The 19,598-nt window shown below is 37.5% G+C and overlaps 1 protein-coding gene across 5 annotated transcripts in view; it reads left to right on the top strand.

Annotated features, from left to right (window-relative positions):
• npas2 (neuronal PAS domain protein 2) overlaps positions 1 to 16,926 on the top strand; it is a 45,885-nt gene extending 28,959 nt beyond the window's left edge. For 2 of the 5 annotated variants that reach the window (XM_042008386.1, XM_042008385.1), the window contains exons 2-22: positions 746 to 941; positions 3,679 to 3,735; positions 4,834 to 4,988; positions 5,098 to 5,189; positions 5,586 to 5,675; positions 6,686 to 6,806; positions 7,951 to 8,064; positions 8,163 to 8,281; positions 10,641 to 10,723; positions 10,814 to 10,920; positions 11,019 to 11,166; positions 11,299 to 11,383; positions 11,471 to 11,597; positions 12,921 to 13,018; positions 13,116 to 13,202; positions 13,603 to 13,782; positions 14,195 to 14,395; positions 14,699 to 14,883; positions 14,969 to 15,061; positions 15,143 to 15,353; positions 15,576 to 16,926. In XM_042008386.1, coding sequence (XP_041864320.1) covers positions 886 to 941; positions 3,679 to 3,735; positions 4,834 to 4,988; positions 5,098 to 5,189; positions 5,586 to 5,675; positions 6,686 to 6,806; positions 7,951 to 8,064; positions 8,163 to 8,281; positions 10,641 to 10,723; positions 10,814 to 10,920; positions 11,019 to 11,166; positions 11,299 to 11,383; positions 11,471 to 11,597; positions 12,921 to 13,018; positions 13,116 to 13,202; positions 13,603 to 13,782; positions 14,195 to 14,395; positions 14,699 to 14,883; positions 14,969 to 15,061; positions 15,143 to 15,353; positions 15,576 to 15,803 — 2,637 coding nt within the window. In that variant the 5' untranslated portion in view covers positions 746 to 885 and the 3' untranslated portion in view covers positions 15,804 to 16,926. The remainder of the gene's footprint in view (positions 1 to 745; positions 942 to 3,678; positions 3,736 to 4,833; positions 4,989 to 5,097; positions 5,190 to 5,585; positions 5,676 to 6,685; positions 6,807 to 7,950; positions 8,065 to 8,162; positions 8,282 to 10,640; positions 10,724 to 10,813; positions 10,921 to 11,018; positions 11,167 to 11,298; positions 11,384 to 11,470; positions 11,598 to 12,920; positions 13,019 to 13,115; positions 13,203 to 13,602; positions 13,783 to 14,194; positions 14,396 to 14,698; positions 14,884 to 14,968; positions 15,062 to 15,142; positions 15,354 to 15,575) is intronic. The other 3 variants (XM_042008388.1, XM_042008387.1, XM_042008389.1) reach the window with 3 other exon arrangements.
• Positions 16,927 to 19,598: the final 2,672 nt, after the last annotated feature.

Here is a 19,598-nt window from a genome sequence, read left to right as displayed (position 1 = left end):
TATAAACACAGGAAACAAGGGTTTACTGGCAGCAGAATGTTGGGAAATGAAGAGGATGAACAAGGAAAAGAGGAGCTTCAATCCAAAGCGCCACATCATTTGTCAAACAGGGTAAAGGAAGAGTTATGGCACAAGCATGTGCGGCTGCCAATAAAACTGGGTCACTGCACTTTATTGCTGACAGAAGCAGTGGATGGAGTCGGCAGCAAAAAGAGTCAAATGCTGCAAAACTGACACAGCAGAGCAAAGATGGGTAATGACTCAATATACAGCCAAATATATCCCTAGAGCTTGGAGTCAGTCCCCTGACCTCAGCTTTATTAAGCAGGTCTTTTTTATTTATTTTTTATATTATTTTATTGAATATCAAAGGATTCATAAATAAGCAACGGATGAAGGTGGCTAAAGCCCAAGGAAAAGCATTTAGTAATCAATGAGTTCTAGTTTACATTCTGCTATTGACAGCAAGAGATTTAGATTAAAGGCTTAAAGGGATCCCTGTTTTTATTTTATTTTGGCTAATTACCTTTAGGCCCATGAAAATGCAGGGATAGTGACATAATGACCCAATTTGTAAATATCTAGTTGGATAAAAATCTTTGGAATAAATCTTAAAGTCTCCCCATCAAACGCAAGTGGATTTCCACAATTACCAGTGTATTTTCCTTCGATTAATTTCCAAAGAAAAGGGTGAACAAGATGCTCACTTGCATTAGGTTTTAATTGATTTTATCTGTTTCCACAGGATTCTGTGTTTCTTCAGTGGAATCGAGGAGGTGGACAGTTAGTCCCTGGTAGATTTTTCTGAAGGAGTGTTCACACAAGGTCAGCGCGGATGGGACTTAAAAGACTTCAAAAAGGGCCTGGTTGGGAGAGGGAGTGAGTATGGACAACCTTTCTGACTTCGGTGGCCCGTGTCCGTCCACCCGTAGGGAATGGGAGTGAGTATCAAATTGTGTTATCCTCAGTTTGTGGTGGTCATTAGGTTTATGCTCCATATACATTGTTCTGCACCTTAACAACAGAGTATATTGTGGAATAGTTCTGCAGTATTTAATGGTTAATCTTTAAAATCCATAAAATATAATCATATGCATTTCCTCAATGAAAACTCAAAGTACTTAAAAATACAAATATTTTCATTTGAATGGGTAAAATAAAAAGTTCCTTTTAGCATTTAATTAAATAATCCTGATAGAGCCAGACAGGAATAGAGAGCTTCTTTCTCATAAAAACACTGTGTTTACTCCACAGATATTTTTTTCTCTTCACCAGTTCACCAGAACTAGAAAATGTTTACACAGACCAGTCGTGATAAAGGTCAAGTTTATCTATATAGCACATTTAAAAACAACACAAGCTGACCAAAGTGCTTAACAGCCAATAAAAATTTACAACTGACAACAAAGTAATAAGGGATGATGAAATGTAAAAACAATAAACGCACAATCATTCATAAGAGCTCAGCAAAATACAAATGATCAATTTAGATGTTATAGTGTCTTCTGAAAACCTCTGAGGAACAGCTAACCGTGTTGTAGATACATATTAATGGCTGTAGCAAGTAGGTGCTGCTAATGTATTTGATTTATTGATGAGCATCAGTGTGAGTACCTCTGTAAAAGAAGGAGTTTTAGCGGTTTGCCTGTCTGGAGCAATCAGGTGTCTATTAACATTATGCCAAGGAGGAAAGACATCAGCAGTGATATTAGAGAAGAAAATGTTACTGTCCATCAGTCTGGGAAGTGTTATAAAACCATTTCTAAACTATTTGGAATCAATCATTCTATAGTGAGGATGATAATTCGTAGATGGTTTTCAGTCCTTACAGGAGTGAACGTTCCAGCAGATTCACCCTGAGGTTAGTGGGTAATTATCAGAAAAATAGCAACAAAAAAAAAAAAAAACAACAACAGCTACATCTCAGACTCTACTGGCCTCTGCTGGCATGGTAAATGTTAAAATTCATGATAGTTTAATTAGTGAAAGACTGAGCAAGTATCCTTTGATGGAAGCAGTTGTCGGGTGAAAACGTCTTTTTTTGTCGTTGTTTTTGCTGTTTATAAAAGAATGTGGCAGCACGTCTCAAGATTGAACAAAACACAAATCTTTTGGAACAATGTCTTTTGGACAGATGAAACCAAAGTGAAGATCTTCAACATTAAAGCACCAAGTCACATTTACTAAATATTAACACCTCATAGAGGTTGATGATTGGGGCTTGTTTTGTAGCTACGTGACTTGGACACCTTGCAGTCATTGAGTTGACGGTGAACTCTTCTGTAGACCAAAGCGTTCTAGGAACAAATGTTTCGGGCCAACAGGAAAAGGATCTGAAACACAGCAGCAAATCAGCAGCTGAATGGCTGAAAAAGAAAAGAATCTAAGTGTTGCAATGGTCTAGTCAAAGTCCAGACCACAGCCTGACTGAAAGACTGTGACCTGTTGAGAACTGTTCATAGAAAAATGGTCAAAAACCTCAATGAACTGAAGCAGCATAAAGAAAAGTGGGTCAAAGTTCCTCCACAACGATGTGAGAGATGGATAATGTCATACAGAAAACAGTTACTTCAGGTTATTGCTTAAAAGGTGGCTCTACAAGGCACTGAATCGTTGGGTGGACTTCTCACATTCTGCTTCTGCACTTTTAAAATAACGAATGAAACAGTGTAAAACATTATGTGTTGTTGATCCGAGGTTATACTTGGCTAATTTTAAGACCTGGTAAGGACATGATTATTAATATACATGAATAATTTAAATGTTTTCTTTCTTTCTTAATTTTACTTTCATTGTCATGTGACCGCTTATAAACTTACATTGTGGAGTTTCATTATCAGAACATAACCTAAAGGCAGAAACAACAATTTGCTGATTTCTGTTCTCAGGTTAAAGTCTTGTATGGGTGAGGCTGTTTAGATATAACACAATACTTAATGAGTGTGATTATCTTTACTGCTAGTGGTAAAATGTTTTTGGTAAATGAAAATCTACTCATAGTTAGATAGTAAGCAGCTACCAGCAGTAATCTGTAAACAGATGATTCAGCTGCCAGAAAAATAATCTTTTTTCTTACTGGCAAGTGACATAAATATAGATGTGAAAAATCCCAGCATTAAAAGTGGAACTCTATTAGTCTGTGACAGTAAAAATCCAAAATACTAACATAAAGTATGTCATTCATATGCCACAGTGACCTGTTTAGAGTTGAAGACAACCAGGAGCTTCAACTGGGTTACAAGGTTACACTAAAAGAATTATGGCAGTGAGACTAGAGAGAGGCAGTTTCTGTGTCTGAATGAGCTTTTTAATCCAGATATCAAGCTTCCCAAGGTGTAGGTTAATGCTAAGAAGCCTCTCCTAAAGAACATATTAAGACACATCTCCTTGGAAAATGGTGAAAAAGTCGATGGCTAAATTGCATTTATCTTCTTCAGTTTCCTTTGCATGCTGTCTCACTGTCATACTGTCATGTTTGATCAGAACAAAGCAGTAATTTTTTATTATGTTACCAACAGCTGTTCTTTCATACAAGTGGAAATGATAAATTGAAAAAAATATGGAAAAGGAGACATCTAGTCTATCACAAGTGAAATATATAACGCTATTATCGTTAAATCATTGCAAGCCAAGTGAGATCAAGGAGGCTTAATTCTAACTGTGTCCTTCTGTTTTTAGTACCAACAGCTGCGTGGAAGATTTAATGGATGAAGATGAAAAGGATAGAGCAAAAAGGTACTTAAACCTGCATGCATGTGTGTATGCTTCTTTTTTTATGTTTGCCAGTTTGAACTGTTCATATAAATAGTGCAAACCTAGTGTGGGAAATTATTAGTCAACTATTTATCCAGATCTAAGCACTAATTTATGCACACTGTCCAACCTCAAGCACAAAACTTTCTGGTACAACTGAGGTTTATTACCTTAGAAAGAGGGTAATAAAGCTACTTACCTAGAAAAGAAAATAAGCTGACACTAAAACGATAAAAATTGCTAATTACCTTTCAGACAGGTGTGACACTTGAAAAATGCCAAATGAAGTGGGTGTTATCACAGGATAACTAGAATATTGTAATGCAAACACCTGAGTCATAAAATCAAAATGAAAAAGAAAAGGTGCAAAAAAACTACAAGAGTTTTGTGTTAAGCTGCCAGCACACAATTTCCTTTAGTTCTGCAAATTTCCACAGCTGGAGCAGATGGATTTGTGCTGGAATCACTGGTGACTCCTCTTTAAATCATTTTGGAAGAGGTGTGGGCTTCTAACAAACTGAGGATCAACTCCCAGACTTTAGATGTCTAAATGACTAAATCCTGTAGAGGATTTGTTAGGATTTCTCAAAAATTAAACTTACAGTGGGGCAGGACAAGAATTACCACTAATAATATTATACATAACAATGCATTCATCACTTAAAACTGTTGATTTGTTTTGACTCTAATATAATGCACCATTGTTTGGATTTTTTTCTTTCCATGACAGAACTCTAGAACTGATCCTGGTATTTACTTTGGAAGAATTAATTCTTTATTTTTTTTTTATTATTTTTTTTTTATGGAAAAATACCTAAAGCTGGTAATAAGATTGGGGGATGCCAGCCATAAAAAATGATAATCAAAAGATGTTAATGGAGAAAATAACCACAAAGGCAATAGAAGGAATTTCCCAGTGACAATAAATTTCTCACATACCTCTGGTTGACAGGACTGTGCTTCTAAATGTTTATTCCTCAGTCTGCAATGTGAACATTATCAATGATCTAGAGCTGGTGCTCTCTTTGGGTTTTAAGTCACCCTAAAAGTGATGCTTTTTTTAACTGCTGGCCACCGTAGGGCATCCCGTAACAAATCGGAAAAGAAAAGAAGAGACCAATTCAATGTGCTCATCAAGGAGCTATGCACAATGCTGCAGGGCCAAGGCCATCCACGCAAGATGGATAAGTCCACCATTCTGCAGAGGACTATTGACTTCCTGCAGAAACAGAAAGGTAGTAAACTTACAGTACAGCATACATTCTTACTTTGAACTGTTGTGTTTGATTTAAAACTACCGTTAGACTTAATTCTTACTTTCTGTCAACTCCTCATCTTTTTCAGACATCACTGCGCAGAATGAAATTTGTGATGTGAGGCAGGACTGGAAGCCCTCATTCCTTAGTAATGAGGAGTTCACACAGTTAATGCTGGAGGTAAAGCTCAGCTGGATGTGCTTGTAGAGCAGCATATTTAGTTTAGATATTGACAAAAAAATTAAATAAACTTTAAAGTTAAAATAATAAGGTAATATGATGCCATAAAACTTGTATATTTGCATCTGAATTCTAGTTTTACTGTTATTAAAGTGCATATATTTACTAATTTTTCATTAAAAAATGTTGAAGAAAAGATACTCTTCAAGCTGATAAAATGCAACAGAGTAAACTTAGAAGGACATCTAGAGAGTGCACCGTCCTACTACTCCAATGTTTTATTGTGGAATTAAAAAAAAAAATCTAAATTTAACGGGCTCTTGCTCTTGCTCCACTGCTCCTGTAACTTGTATGAAATTTTGCTTTGAGAAACCTCATTGTATGAACTTCTTACAGGCCCTGGATGGTTTCCTGGTTGCATTAACTACAGATGGCAACATTATATACGTATCTGACAGCGTGTCTTCACTTATTGGCCATTTACCGGTAAGTATGACAGTTTGATAAGTCATTCAAGTAACTATGTATATCTGCACCAGGTTGCCACAGTATGAATGCTTCTTGATCAGAAACACAGCTGTTATGTGAAATTATTAATTACTGACCATTTGATTTAACCCTATGTGATCCAGGATATTCTTTCATTTATATTGCCGTAGCTATAAGTCAATAAGTTGATAAGTCAGGTGTTGACTCCAAACATGATGATGAATAATAAAAACTTCTGCAGAATAAAAAAGCTTCATTAGTTTCAGTGTATTGTGGTTCAGAGCTGCCATGGCCACAAAGTGTATTGTCTGTCACCTTTTTAAGTCTCTTCATTAAAGAACTTTTATAGTAATTTTTAACTTTCTTCATCTTAACTGGTCCTCCAGTTGTGGGACTTTGAGAACAGATTATACCCAACTGTGCCAAAATGGCCAATATGGACACCTCACATGAATTGTTAGTACTAAATTAGATTGTATTATATATATTGTATTATACTAAAATCTTTATGTTGCTCTGCTTCACTTTATCAGTTTGCCTTTGCCGAGATAATATTCACATATTGTAGTATGATTTGATCAAACTTCATCATTCCAAAGGGATATTCATCCTGAAGTGTTTTTTTTTTTTTGTTGTTGTTGTTTTTCAAGTGAGCCTGAGACTTTTTCACCTCTGTGCCATCTTCATTTATTCATCACCAGTAACATAATAAATTTTATTTATAAAGAACTTTTCATGCAACAAGTCACACACAGTGCTTTTCATGTCAAAAACACTCTTTGAACACAAGCCATCAGACACTCAAGTTTATTACAGGATAATTTAGGAAACACACACACGCAATCATACTATCTCTTTCTATGTCTCTCTCACACATATGTATTATAAAATAAATATGAAAGATGCTAAACATCACGTTAACAATCACTGAGAAACTGAAATGCTGACCACCATGTAATGATTGTGTTACAAAGACTGACCACCGTTCATCCCTCTTGTTGCATCAGTCAGATATGGTGGACCAAAATATCTTGAATTTCCTCCCAGAGCGGGAACATGGAGAAGTGTATAAGCTGCTATCATCCCACATGCTGATGACTGACCCCGTTGCCACTGACTTCCTTGACAGTGAGTATCCCTGCTGAGCGGCTTCCCTGCACGCACCATGTCTGGGTCATCATGTTGAAGTGGCATGGTTAAAACCTGTAGATCAAAAGCTACGTTGGGGAGAAATACCACATATATAAATCTCTATATTGCTATCTGTGACATTCTTTTTCTTTTATTTTCTGGCTGTGTGTGGAGTAGAATAAAGACCACTTGACTCTTGATGTCCACACATTTGTTTCACACCATCTCCAAAGAATGTTCTGACTAAACGCTTTATATAGAGAGCAAATTACTGCTTTGAAGTCCGAAGTTTATTGGATTGATGATTAGTGTGCAACTATGATTAGACTTTTAGCTAATAATAGGAGCTAGCTTAGTATCATAGTTAAGACTTCAAATCACTGTTATGTTAACACAGTAATCCAAAGCAATGTAGTATGAGAGGCTCAAGACTTTGACCTTAATCCTGCGTTTCTGTTGGGCTTTTCTGGGTAAGGGTGAGGGTGACTCATCAGTGTCTTTGGCAAACGCAGGAGGCCTAAATAGCAAATGATCACAAAGCCATATATCGAGTGGTCATCGTCTCTTTTGAATGTCCATTTATGCAAACAGGAATCTTTGCTTTTTGACAGCTGAGCTGTGCTTCATCAACTAAAACAGTGGGAATTTTAAGTATATGCTTTATCTCCACCTGAAAACAGGGACATTTTCAAAACCATCTAAGCTGTTTATTCCAAAACCTTGAGCTTTTCTGTTGAATAGATCGTTCTGACTGCTAGCAACATGTTCACAGCACAGCAGATTTTTCAGGAAATTCAGGTGCTGAGGTGACTGTGCTGCTTTAGTAAAAGAGCCTCTTTCAAACAGTTAATATTAGAAAGCAACTGTAGTTTAAAATGTACTTGATATAAATCAGAGTGCACCATAAATCTAATCATAAAGATGTATTTTTTGTGTTAAAATATAAAACGATGCCACAGCCTTTTTCTAAAAACTTTAATGCTTCAATAGCCAACATTACCGATGACAATAGTTGAGTTATGGTGAGCCATGTAAAAAAATACTTTAAAATATTTGTTGATGTAATAGAAATTCATTTGTAATGTGTTATGCTAGGGTGTAACCCCAAAATGTTTTTTTTTCTATTTTTCTTTTTTTTAAGGTGAGGCACATATTGAATTTTGCTGTCATCTAGCCAGAGGTAACATGGACCCTAAGGAGCCACCTGTATATGAATATGTCAAGTTTGTTGGAGATTTTAAATTTCATAACAATGGTAAAAAATGTTTTCCTTTTTATTAAAACATACTGCAAAATCTTTTTTATTTTTGTTATTTAAGCAACATTAAAAACCCCATGATCCTTGTTGCGCAGTGCCTACATCTTCTTGTAACGGGCTTGAATTGACGTTACCAAGAAATCTGCAGTCATCGTTGGAGGAGCAGGTCTGCCTCATTGCCACTGTACGATTAGTCACTCCACAGTTTCTAAAGGTAAGAGCAGCTTAATTGTTAAACTTGTGCCTCTGGTTCTTGGTTTGTTTTGCACACTTCTTCTGCTTCCTAAAGAATAAAACATTTTATGCTGAGAACAGTTAAAGTCTGCATGACAACAATGGACTGGACCAATAGCCCAAGAGGAATGTTGTCAGGGGGATGACATATTTTGGTCCATACCAACTCCATTGTGTTATCGTGTCTATTTCTTGTGGCTCACAGGTTCAGCATGGAGCACTGTCTGCGTTCCAGCTGATTACATCTTTAGGACACATCTGATCCCAGTCATGCACAAAATATGTTGAAACCAGCACTCATAGAACCTGAGATTAACACAAATCAGAATTTTATTACTGACCTTTATCCTTTCTAAATATAACAAGAAAGAGTCAATTTCATACACCATTTCATTCCCACTGATGGCTAAGTCCAGATTAACTTTTGGGTTTAGAACAGTACATAAAATGAATTATTTATATAGTAGTATCTATCATTAAATTTCTATTAGTTCAGGAGAACCGGATCCATTGGACAGGCTTCAAATCTTCTCCATTATTTATTCTAACATGATATACCAGATGGGATAACTGGAGTAAAGACTTCTTGACCAAATAACAGAACTTTTTTCTCTTCAGGCTCTCAGACACAAAACAAATCCTTGTCAAATCCCATCTTTTATTTTCTATCTATTTTTATCCCATAGACTTATTTCAGTTGTCATCTGCTTCTGTTCACAATATACCTCTGTTGAAGGTTCTTTGTTTCTTGGAAATATCCAGAACATTCAAGCTGTCTGACTGTGACAAATATGATCATAAAGTGGTTAAATAGGAACAAAACTATAAGGCACTGTTAAATATTTGATGCTAAAGCAGCACACTGTGCTTTTAGTAATAAGCTTCATGATATGAGCAGTATCTCAACCCTGCCATAAGAACTTCTTGTGAAAACTACACTGCCTGGCCAAAATAAAATAAAAAAACTGCGACCTGGATTTAATTCAGCAAATTGGTATGAGCCTCCAATTGCATAATTACTGCATGGGCGATTATCTTTCAGCTAGCAACAATATTTTAAACCCCAACTGATGCAATGAGTAGCTTCTCATTTATAAAACGACCATGTTGAAAGACACGTCAGTGGTCATGGAAAAGATGTTAGTCTGTTTAAGAAGGGTCAAATCACTGGTATGTGTTAGGCAGAGGAAACATCTGAGGAAATTGCAGAAACTACTAAAATTGGGTTATTCTTGGGTATTATTAAAAACTGGGAGGATAGTGGGAACCATTGTCTTCCAGAAAGAAAAGTGGTCAGAAAAAAATCTTGAATGATCATGATCGGGGATCATTTAAACCAGGGGTGCCCAGGTCCAGTCCTCGAGAGCTACTATCCTGCAACTTTTAGATGTAACCCTTCTTCAACACACCCAAATCAGATGATTGGCTCGTTACCAGGCTTCTGCAGACCTGAATGACATGTGGATGAGGGAATTCAGCCATTTGATTCAAGTGGAGGATAGTAGATCTCGAGGACTGGACTTGGGCAGTCCTGACTTAAACGTCTAGTGAAATCAAATTAAAGGAAAACAACAGTAGAACTCAAAACTTTGTTTAATAGTGAAAGTAAGAGCATTTCAACAAGCACAATGCAAAGGGAACTCAAGGGATTGGGACAGAACAGCTGTGTAGCCATAAGAAAACCACTAATCAGTGAGACTTACTGGAGAAAAAGACTTCAGTTTGCTAGAGAGCACAAGATTGGACTCTGGAGCAATGGAAGAAGGTCATGTGGTCTGATGAGTCCAGATTTACCCTGTTCCAGAGTGATGGATCAGATTTTGGTTCAGGAACATTATATGCTCAAAGAATGAGGTCACCTGACTATCTGAATATACTGAATGACCAAGTTATTTCATCAATGGATTTTTCTTCCCTGATGACAAGATGCCAGGATTCATCGTGTTTAAAATGTGAAAAAGTAGTTCAAGAAGCATGAGACACCATTTTCACACATGGACTGGCCACCTCAGACTCTCCCATCATCAATACAAGATCTTGATGAAAAATTAATACAACACTGGGTAGAAATAAATCTTGTGACATTGCAGAAGCTAGTGTCACAGCGAATGCCGCCATCATCAAAGCTAAAAGCAGTCCAACAAAATATTTGTGTGAACTTTTTTTTTTTTTTTTTTCTCTTGGCCAGGCAGTGTATATCATCTATATATATTTATATATATGTGTGTGTTTGTATTTTTTTGAATACCAGCTAAAAAATAATACATATCTAATCTAATTTCTTACCCAGCTGTGAAATCTTGATGGGTTTTGACTGACTTGACTGTGTTTTGTTTCAGGATTTGTGTAACGTGGAAGATCCCTGTGATGAATTCACTTCCAGACACAGCCTTGAATGGAAGTTCCTGTTTTTAGATCACAGGTAAAATGTTATTATAATCATCAGTGTTGGTTTTTACATAGAAACTGTTAATCATTTTACATGTTTGCTTGAATTTTTTTTCTATTTTAGGGCTTCACCCATCATAGGATATTTACCGTTTGAGGTTCTTGGAACCTCTGGGTATGACTACTATCATGTGGATGACTTGGAGCTCATCGCTCAGTGTCACAAGCAATGTAGGAAACCTAATTTTGCCTTCATTTTAACATATTGAAATTGTGCTTATGTTTTCTGAACATAGCACAGATTTTAACTTTCTTTGCTCTCTCCTCAGTAATGCAGTTTGGAAAAGGTAAATCCTGCTACTATCGATTCCTGACCAAAGGACAGCAGTGGATTTGGCTGCAGACTCACTACTACATTACTTACCATCAATGGAACTCCAAACCTGAGTTTATTGTCTGTACTCATACTGTTGTTAGGTAGGTCTGATTACTTTCCCTTTATATTTTTTGCTCAGGAAAAATGATTAGGGATGAGTGTATAAACAATAACACTACTTTTGAATTAGAAATACACATAACATAACATCATTCTTTGTGTGTGTTGTTCAGTTACGCTGAAGTACGAGCTGAACGGAGGAGAACTTTTGGACTTGAAGAGCTTTCTCCACCAGAGATAGCGCCATCCTCTGTGAAGGTAAGAGTCAGGAGCCCCACAACTTATAGTACGACATAAACAGTTTCAAATCGGATCCTTGATCCTGAATTTTACTCTGTGTCCCAGGCTCAGGAGTTGTACTTGGACATCTGCTCCACTCTGGATGCTCCACGGGACAGAAACAGCAGTGCACGTTCTGTGTCCTCCCACAGTTCCCGGAAGTCCTCCCACACGGCGCTCTCGGACTCTGCTTGTGAGTCATCCTCTGCTCCCTAAAGTGCTAAGTCACTCAGCAGCAGGTCATTATGTAAAGAGGTCCTGCTCATGTATGGGTGGAGGACCTGTTATTGAAATTTAGCTTAGAAAAGGGGTTGTGTGTAATCCTTTTTCATAGTCTGACTTTAGTGATATTGTTCTTCCATTGGGTTTTAATTTAAATTCTGATTAATGTCCCATATTTCTGATTAAATTTGTTATATAATTTGAGAAAACTTGGTGAGTAGTAAAACCCCTGCAAATAAGCAGACCAGATGTCGATAAAACACCCACCTATATGTGGGTGACTCCACATCTATGATGAAAGTTTTCCAAGGATAACTTTAGCATGCCCTGTTAGTTTGAGGTCCGTCTTTCTAACTAGCTGCTATACCACCCACCATTCAGTGCACTTAAACAAATACCTGCATATTTATGAAGACAGCACATCAGCAGTGGCAGATTTATTACAGTCACAGTTTATAAAAAGTAAACAATGTGCTATAATCATAAACATATATTGGATTTTTCTAATTGGAAATACACTGCCTGGCTATGTTATATTTCCATCCAGAGAGTCACTATTTTTTCTCAAAGAGCTTGTATTAATGATGAGAGTCTTCTCATCACATCCCAAATATTCTCAGTGGAGTTCATGTCTGGACTCTGTGGTAACCAATTCATGTGTGAAAATGTTGTCTCATGCTCCCTGTACCTCTTTCACTATTTGAGCCTAATTAATCCTGGCAGCTACCTTGGAATATGCTCATGCCTTAAGGGAAGGGTGGGGGGTATTTATGGAAAAATCTGGTCATTTAGCATAAAAAGGTAGTCAGCTAACATCTACTTTTTAGGGCACATAACTTTGCCGAACCAGACTCAAGCAACTGGAGATAATTTGCTTAATTAAATGCAGGCAGTGTAGTTGCATTAAAGCTTTTGTGGCTTCTTTAAGAATTAATGAGGTGATGAGTCAGTGTCTGAAAACTACAAAATTGAAAGTTATTAGCTTACTTTGATGGTCGCCCATCTGTCCAATCTGCATTTTGGAAAAAAATAAATAAAAGAAAATGGCATCAAAAGCAGGATTTCCCTTGTGGTATGTTAGGTGAAGTTTCTGAACTCCATCATGCACATTAAAAAAATCACCCCAAAAATCACCTTCACACAGTACATGGAAAATCTGACCTCTGCTGCTCATATAAGAATATATTTAGATTCATACATTTCAGCTCTCAGTTAACAGAGAAAAACAGTAATGATCTAACTGAAGCATACCATCAGTCAGTGTATGTTTAGAAGTGACCTTTCTCCTTCGCAGCAGTGAACTCCTACACAGAGGCCTGCACACCATCATGGCAGTCTGCTTCCATTGGGCAGGAGAAGACACCTGCCAGACTCCATCCCAGTGGTTCAAAGGTCAGTTTATACCATATGTTTCTGTGTGTTTCTCTATCTATGAAGACAAAATGGTCAGCAGTTCTAAATTGTAAAACTTTTTAATTTTTCCATGTAGAATTTGGCACAAAAACAAAATTCCTTTGACCTTGTTCCCCAAATGAGCCTCCCCCTTTCTCCCACCTGCAGCAAGCACTCCACAATGGTTAGTGTTTAGACTTCCTCTCCTGCTTGTTTTCTTCATTCTTCTGTTTGTTTACAATACCTAACTGTTGCTGGCATTCGTGTGCTTTTTTTCTGTATTGCCTCTTGGCCTGGCTAAAGGCAGTAATTAAAAACAAACACTGAGAAAGATGCATAAAAAGAAATTTTCTTTTCTTAATTGTTTAGTTTGCACTGTAGATTTTGAACAAAATTGTGTATTTCTTAGAGAAACCGGTCATCCATATGTATATATGTGTGTGTGTGTGTGTGTGTGTGTGTGTGTGCTTTTAGCATAAACCATCACTTATGCTGATTAGTCACATTTGTGTGTTCTTTTAAATAAAGGAGATCAGGTACAATAGAAATGTTCTATTGTTTGTTTCCAACTTCTCTCTTTACAGCAACAAGCCTCACAACAGCCACAGTCCTCCATGTATCAGCTGCAGCAGCCACAGCTCAGTGTGATGAACCAGCTGAAGGAACAGCTGGAGGAGAGGACGCGCATTCTGCAGGCCGACATTAAGACGCAGCAGCGGGAGCTGCATGACATTAAGGAGAAGCTTCACCTTGCTAATCTGCAGGTACCAAAAAAAACCATAAAACTATTCTGTTAATCTTTTTCAGCGGAAACTAATTATAACAGAAATGGTTTTTTTTCATCCAAAAGAAAATAGACAGTGTTGCGTTGCGCTTTGGAAAAAAAAAAAAAAGAAAAAAAAAGAAAGAAATATTAGCTAAAAAGTAAAATGTTAAAATACCAAATCCTTGCCAGTAATGGTGTAATGTCTCCACCTAGAGGTTAATAGTAGGCCCTGCATGGCCCAGATAACCAGCATAGAGATGAGACCATAGGGTGCTATGGGAGCTGGTCACTAAACTAAAGTTAAAAAAAAGAAGTCATTTTATCTTATTGAATTAAATCTATGTATATGTTTTTTGTTTTTTTTTTGTCATGTTTTTATCAAATTAATGTTTTCTGTTTCTCTATGTTAGATGTTGTTACAGCAGCCGATCCACAATGACTTTAATCAAGCCCAGCAGCAGCCGCAGCAGCAGGGCCCGGGAAGGCCAGCCCAGCAGAACCAGTCAGGTGTCATCAGGCAGCTTACAGGGCACCCTAAACCAGCTGCGTGCGGGGGACACAGTTCATCCCCCCACACCACCCTGAGAGAGAACAGCTCACCATCAATGCAGGTACAAAGCTGAGAGGAGGTTTTCACTTGGTTACAATCTGCTAAATGTAACTAAGGTCCATACTCTTCTTTAAACAAGTCTATTTATAGCAGCTGTACTAATGATCAGCCTCTTAGTCACTTTCTGTTTGCAGGTTTTTTTTCTTATAAAACCTTTAATTTTCACAATGATTCTTGTTTGTTTTGATTTTACTTCCACTCCAAGTTGATTGTTAGACTGTTTGTTTTTTGTTTTTGTTTTCTTAGCTTTTTATGGGTTTAAAGTAGGTCTGAGGGACTTAGTGTTTTGTTTGCTGTCTGGTAGGTCCAGCAGAGGATTGCACGAAGTGGGCAGGCACAGACGGTGAGTTTGCCCGTCCAGACAAACACGAGTCTGACGATGCCTTTCTACAGCAATCCTATGATGTTCTCTCAGACTAACACGAGGCCTCAGCAGGATGCAAACCAAAGACACTCAGACAACCAGTTCAGCCATGATGGACAGTTACGGTGAGAGCCCTGAAAAAACACACATGTACTTTGTGTTATTCTGCACACATAAAGTTCTTCCACTGACGGATGCTTCTTCCTTTAGAATGCTCCTCAACCAACCCACGCAGACGTTGGTTCCTACTAGCAGCGTCACCTCGCAGCCTTCCCAGTGCAACATGGGCATCTCCCAAACCCTGTAAGCAGCCAGAGGCCATGCAGTGTTTTTCTTCCTTTGTGTTACCCTGTGTCTGAGGTCTTCATCATTTCCTTCTTACAGATACAGCTTGGAGCAGCCAATCATTGCCCCATCCTTCTCCATGCAGCAGGTCAACTGTAACGCAGTCCTTGTCCCTTCTCCGGTCTTCACATCCCCTATAATGATCCCACACAACACCTTCATCACACACCAGTCCCAGTCAGCCTATCACAGTCAGCCTCAGGCCTCTCAGCACTCCCTGCAGCTTCAGCAGCCCCAGCAGTTTTTCCAGGTACAATGTCCAGGAAATGGTTTGTTCTTTGGCTTTTTATTTACTCATACATTATCTTTTTGGGGGGGAGGTACTGCACAGAATCTAAATATCTAGTTACCACACAACAACTTTGTGTAGATACTGTAAGTGATGCATTTCAGTCAAGAATTAGATTTCACAGATAAAACTTAAAAGATCTCTGTCAGTTTGAATACATGATGTTGTCTTTTGTGTCTGCAGATGAGTCAAGGACTTGTACACAGTGGGTCTGCTCCAGCTTTCTTACACACCACCAATGTCCCACAACAAAACACAGTGGGATACATTCAGCAGCAGCAGCAGTCTCAAGCACAGCAGCAGCTGCCGCTAACGCAGCAGCAACAGTCGCAACAGCAGCAAAGGCAGTACCAACATTCCCAAAGCCAGACTGGCAGTGTTTCAGACTTCCGGAATATGCTGACTCGGTAGCACTGAAGACTTTGTCAGAGCACTGAGATCCGTCTCTGTGACGCAGCCCGGCTGGTGGCAGCACGCTGCAGCTTTCACAAGTCAAACGTTACGGGAAGCTCTGCAGCGAAAATGCCTGAAAGCGAGAAACTGCTTTCAGTGAACTGATTTTAGATGTGAAGCCACCTCTTCTCTGGAAGCCGGCCTGCACGTCACCAGAGCGAACCCACAAGTTGAGGTGGCCCTGATCCAACGATTCTGTGCAGGATCTGAGGAGTCTGAGGAGCTGGGCCTTCATCACGAAGACACATCGCTTCTCAGCGAGACAGCTGGAACAAGTGGATTATCAAAGTTCTTAAGATGATGTTTTTACATGATGACACTTGGAAGTTTTCATCTTAAGGAGTTCTCTTTTTAAGTGTCTGTTTGCACTTTGTTACCACCCTCTACCCAAAAGTAGAATATTTATTTTTCTCTCTTTTCTATTCTGTCCATGACTTATTAGTGAGATTACTTAACAAATCTAAACCCAGACATCCTGCTCCAGCGGTACAACATCATCCTTCACCTTTGCATGACTTATTTCTCCAATGAAAAAAGATAATCTCGTGAAGGGATTTGTGTATGTGTCAGATGTTCATCCCATTATTCTCCTAAAACACTGATTTAGGTATCTTTGTGGCAAGTCACAACAGAGGGGCTTTACAGTGCAGTGGTGAGATGACCATATCAAAAAAACAGATTTGGGGAGCTTTTGCATGCAAGACACTACAGTTAAAAGCTTGGAGGAAGAATTGCTCTAAGGATTAGGAAGATCTATCTAGATTTTTAAAGCCTCAGTCTAGGTCTGTAGAGGGGGTGCTGTAGCTACCCCACTACTTCTCACAAAAAATGACAACAGAACTATGAAAGTTGGAATATTAGGTGCTCCTGATGAGCTGTGCAACATTTGTCCTCATGTGATAAACAGCCACCAGAAGAGGGAAAGGAAACTGTGCCTTTAACCATGACGCATTCATGGTGCGGTTTGATGGTTTTGTCTGATTACGGCTTTAAAAATCCAGCTCAGGTGCATTTGGAATATAAAAGGTATATTTTCATAAAATCATAATTACTTATTTTCAGCATCAGATTTAATTAGAAGACAATCATATATATATATATATATATATATATATATATATATATATACATACTGCAACCTTACTAAAGTGTCTATAGTAATTATATCTAATTATGTCATAAGTTTATTTATCCATGTACTTTAACCCTGATAAAGTTGTGTTGTCTTTATGTGTATATATATATATATATATGTATATATATATATATATATATATATATATATATAGTAACAATAAAGAAAGTAGTTTTATACACCAAAGTTAGAGATTATAATGTTCCTTTATATGCTCAAAGATCAATGACCCATCATGGATTTAAAGAAAAAAAAAAAATATATATATATATATTCACTGCATCGCCACTGATCCACATGTGGCTAATTACATTTTTATTTACACTTTTGGAACTATCCAGAAAACACCTGCAGAGACAGAAGCTTTGTTATTAGAGTATTTGAAAACTGTAAGAGTTTATCTGAGGGGAGAGTCTGCCTGCTTCCAAAACAGCATTTAATTCTACTTTGGTCAGTCTTATTTTCTCATTTAAACTGATTTTTTAAAGATGAAACATACGCTCAAACCACAACTAAGTGATCTTATTTACAAATTTCTTGCAATTATTTTGCTCACCCTGAAAATATCGAAGCATCCACTTCTTGAAGTATTAATAAACTGCAGCAATTAACTAAACACTAGCTCTGACGTGAAGGATCAAGCATGATTTACTCACACACTTGAAAGTCAGGTCCTGTCAGTGTTTGGAACTGTTACAGACTTCATGCTATGTTGATTTGACCTTTTTATGTGACAATCTTTGGAGTCAATCCCTCCTTAGACGCTACTTTCTTTTAATTTGTTGAAAGTACCCATGCTGTATTTTTGCAACTACTTATCAGCTTTGGCAACTGCACTCCTCTCTTAATCAGTTTGAGTTTAATGGTGAGCAGAAAACCACAAATATAAGCTTAAGTAATTTCTCTATTGTGTTGTTTGTTGTGTTTTCTCACTGCAGAACAGTGTGGGGCAGTTACAAAGAGAGGACTGGAGTGTATTGTTGAATCTTGATTAGTAGTTACACAATGTCCAGAAAGAAAACCCAATTAAAGAACATCTGTGCATCTCTCTTCATAATAATAATAAAAAAAAAACTTCCGGCACCGCAGTTTTGACTTTATAAACTAAGTTTAACACTTCTTTCTTAAAATGGCCAAGCAGGAAATCAGTTCATTGTTGCTACATTTCTTAGAAAGCAGCCTGTCATGCACACATCAAGTTATGTAATAGTCCCTTTCAAGAAAGGTGCTGCTCATATTGCACGACAAGACTCAACACTCAGCATGTATGTTTAGTGCCGTTTTACACTTTTCTATGTGCAATGTTGATATAAACGAAGAATGTTAATTTATACGTTTTTAAATGTTTCAGAACAGATGTATATAGAGGTGTATTATAAGCAGTTATAACATGTAATTTATATGGAAGTATTTTTTTAATGAAATATGTTCTGAACATTCCTTCAGCAGTATCTTTTTTAGAAGGTACAATATGTATCCACTGAAGAGAACAGTTACCCAGGGCTTTGTCTGCATGCAGCTGTGGTGCAGTGAGTTAGTAGCTCCCAAACACAAGTTTAATCATGACAACCTAACAGTGAAAACTCTGGAGTAAAGGGTCATATAGCCACCGTGATTAAGAGATTAAATGGAGAATATAAGTTCATATTTTATCAGGCAGGGTGCAGTGAAAGGCGTCCATCTCCTACTGTTTAGTTCATAAAGTGTAATTAAGCCAAAACTGAAAGTTACAAGAAAAAGTGCAATTGTGCATCATCATTAAGGCATTTTGGCATGGCGTTAGCAAGTCGAAATCCTTTTATTCATCACTATGCTTCCACAAGGCTCAAACATGTAACTGCTCCGCCAGCAACTCAAGAGGTGCCATAGACAGCTGTTATTCTGATTTCAGTCTTCATTAGTCAACATTATTCCAATGGAAATGTTTTAATAATATAGGCAAAGATATATATTTAAAAAAACGTGATCTTGCAGAATATCAACCGTTCTAGCAATGATACTAAAATTCCTCTTCAAAGACATTTTCCATGTGAACACATCATTCAGAGAAGACTGTGTGTGTGTGTGTGTGTGTGTGTACACCAAGTAACTGTTTTTGTTTGCCTTGCAAAGGTGGTTTAGGGAAAATCTAATTCATTTCCACTGTCCTCCACCTAAATTATTTTGCTTTAGGTATCAAGTGATCTTTAGTTATTTAGCTGGGTATTGCTTCACAAAAGGTTGTAAATAATCCGTCCGCTCCATCTTTGTAGTTGAGATAAAAATGCTCTCCTGTTGCTGCACCAGTTTTTTTTTTTTTCGCCCCATTCCCTCTTCAATCTTCAGAACACGGTTCATGTTTTTTTTTGTTTGTTTTTTTGTGGGGTTTTTTTTTAGTGTCACTGCTTTGCAATTATGTGAACTTGATCACATTTAAATTGTACTTTTCTGATTTGTAACATATTGACTGACGCCTCGTGTGAGTGAGCAGTCGGATCAATGCTTTCTGTGTAAGATTTGTCAGGACATGAACAAAACGAAACCTGGCATACAGCCATTTTCACTGCAGAAACAAACATTGAATATATTGTATAATAGAATGTAAAATAAAAAAGGTAAAATACTATAGGCTACATAGT

The sequence above is a fragment of the Melanotaenia boesemani genome, chromosome 15 (genome assembly GCF_017639745.1).
Source record: "Melanotaenia boesemani isolate fMelBoe1 chromosome 15, fMelBoe1.pri, whole genome shotgun sequence".
In the NCBI taxonomy this organism is placed as follows: Eukaryota; Metazoa; Chordata; class Actinopteri; order Atheriniformes; family Melanotaeniidae; genus Melanotaenia; species Melanotaenia boesemani.
Note: the sequence above shows the minus strand (reverse complement) of the source record. Positions and strands in the feature narration are given on the sequence as shown.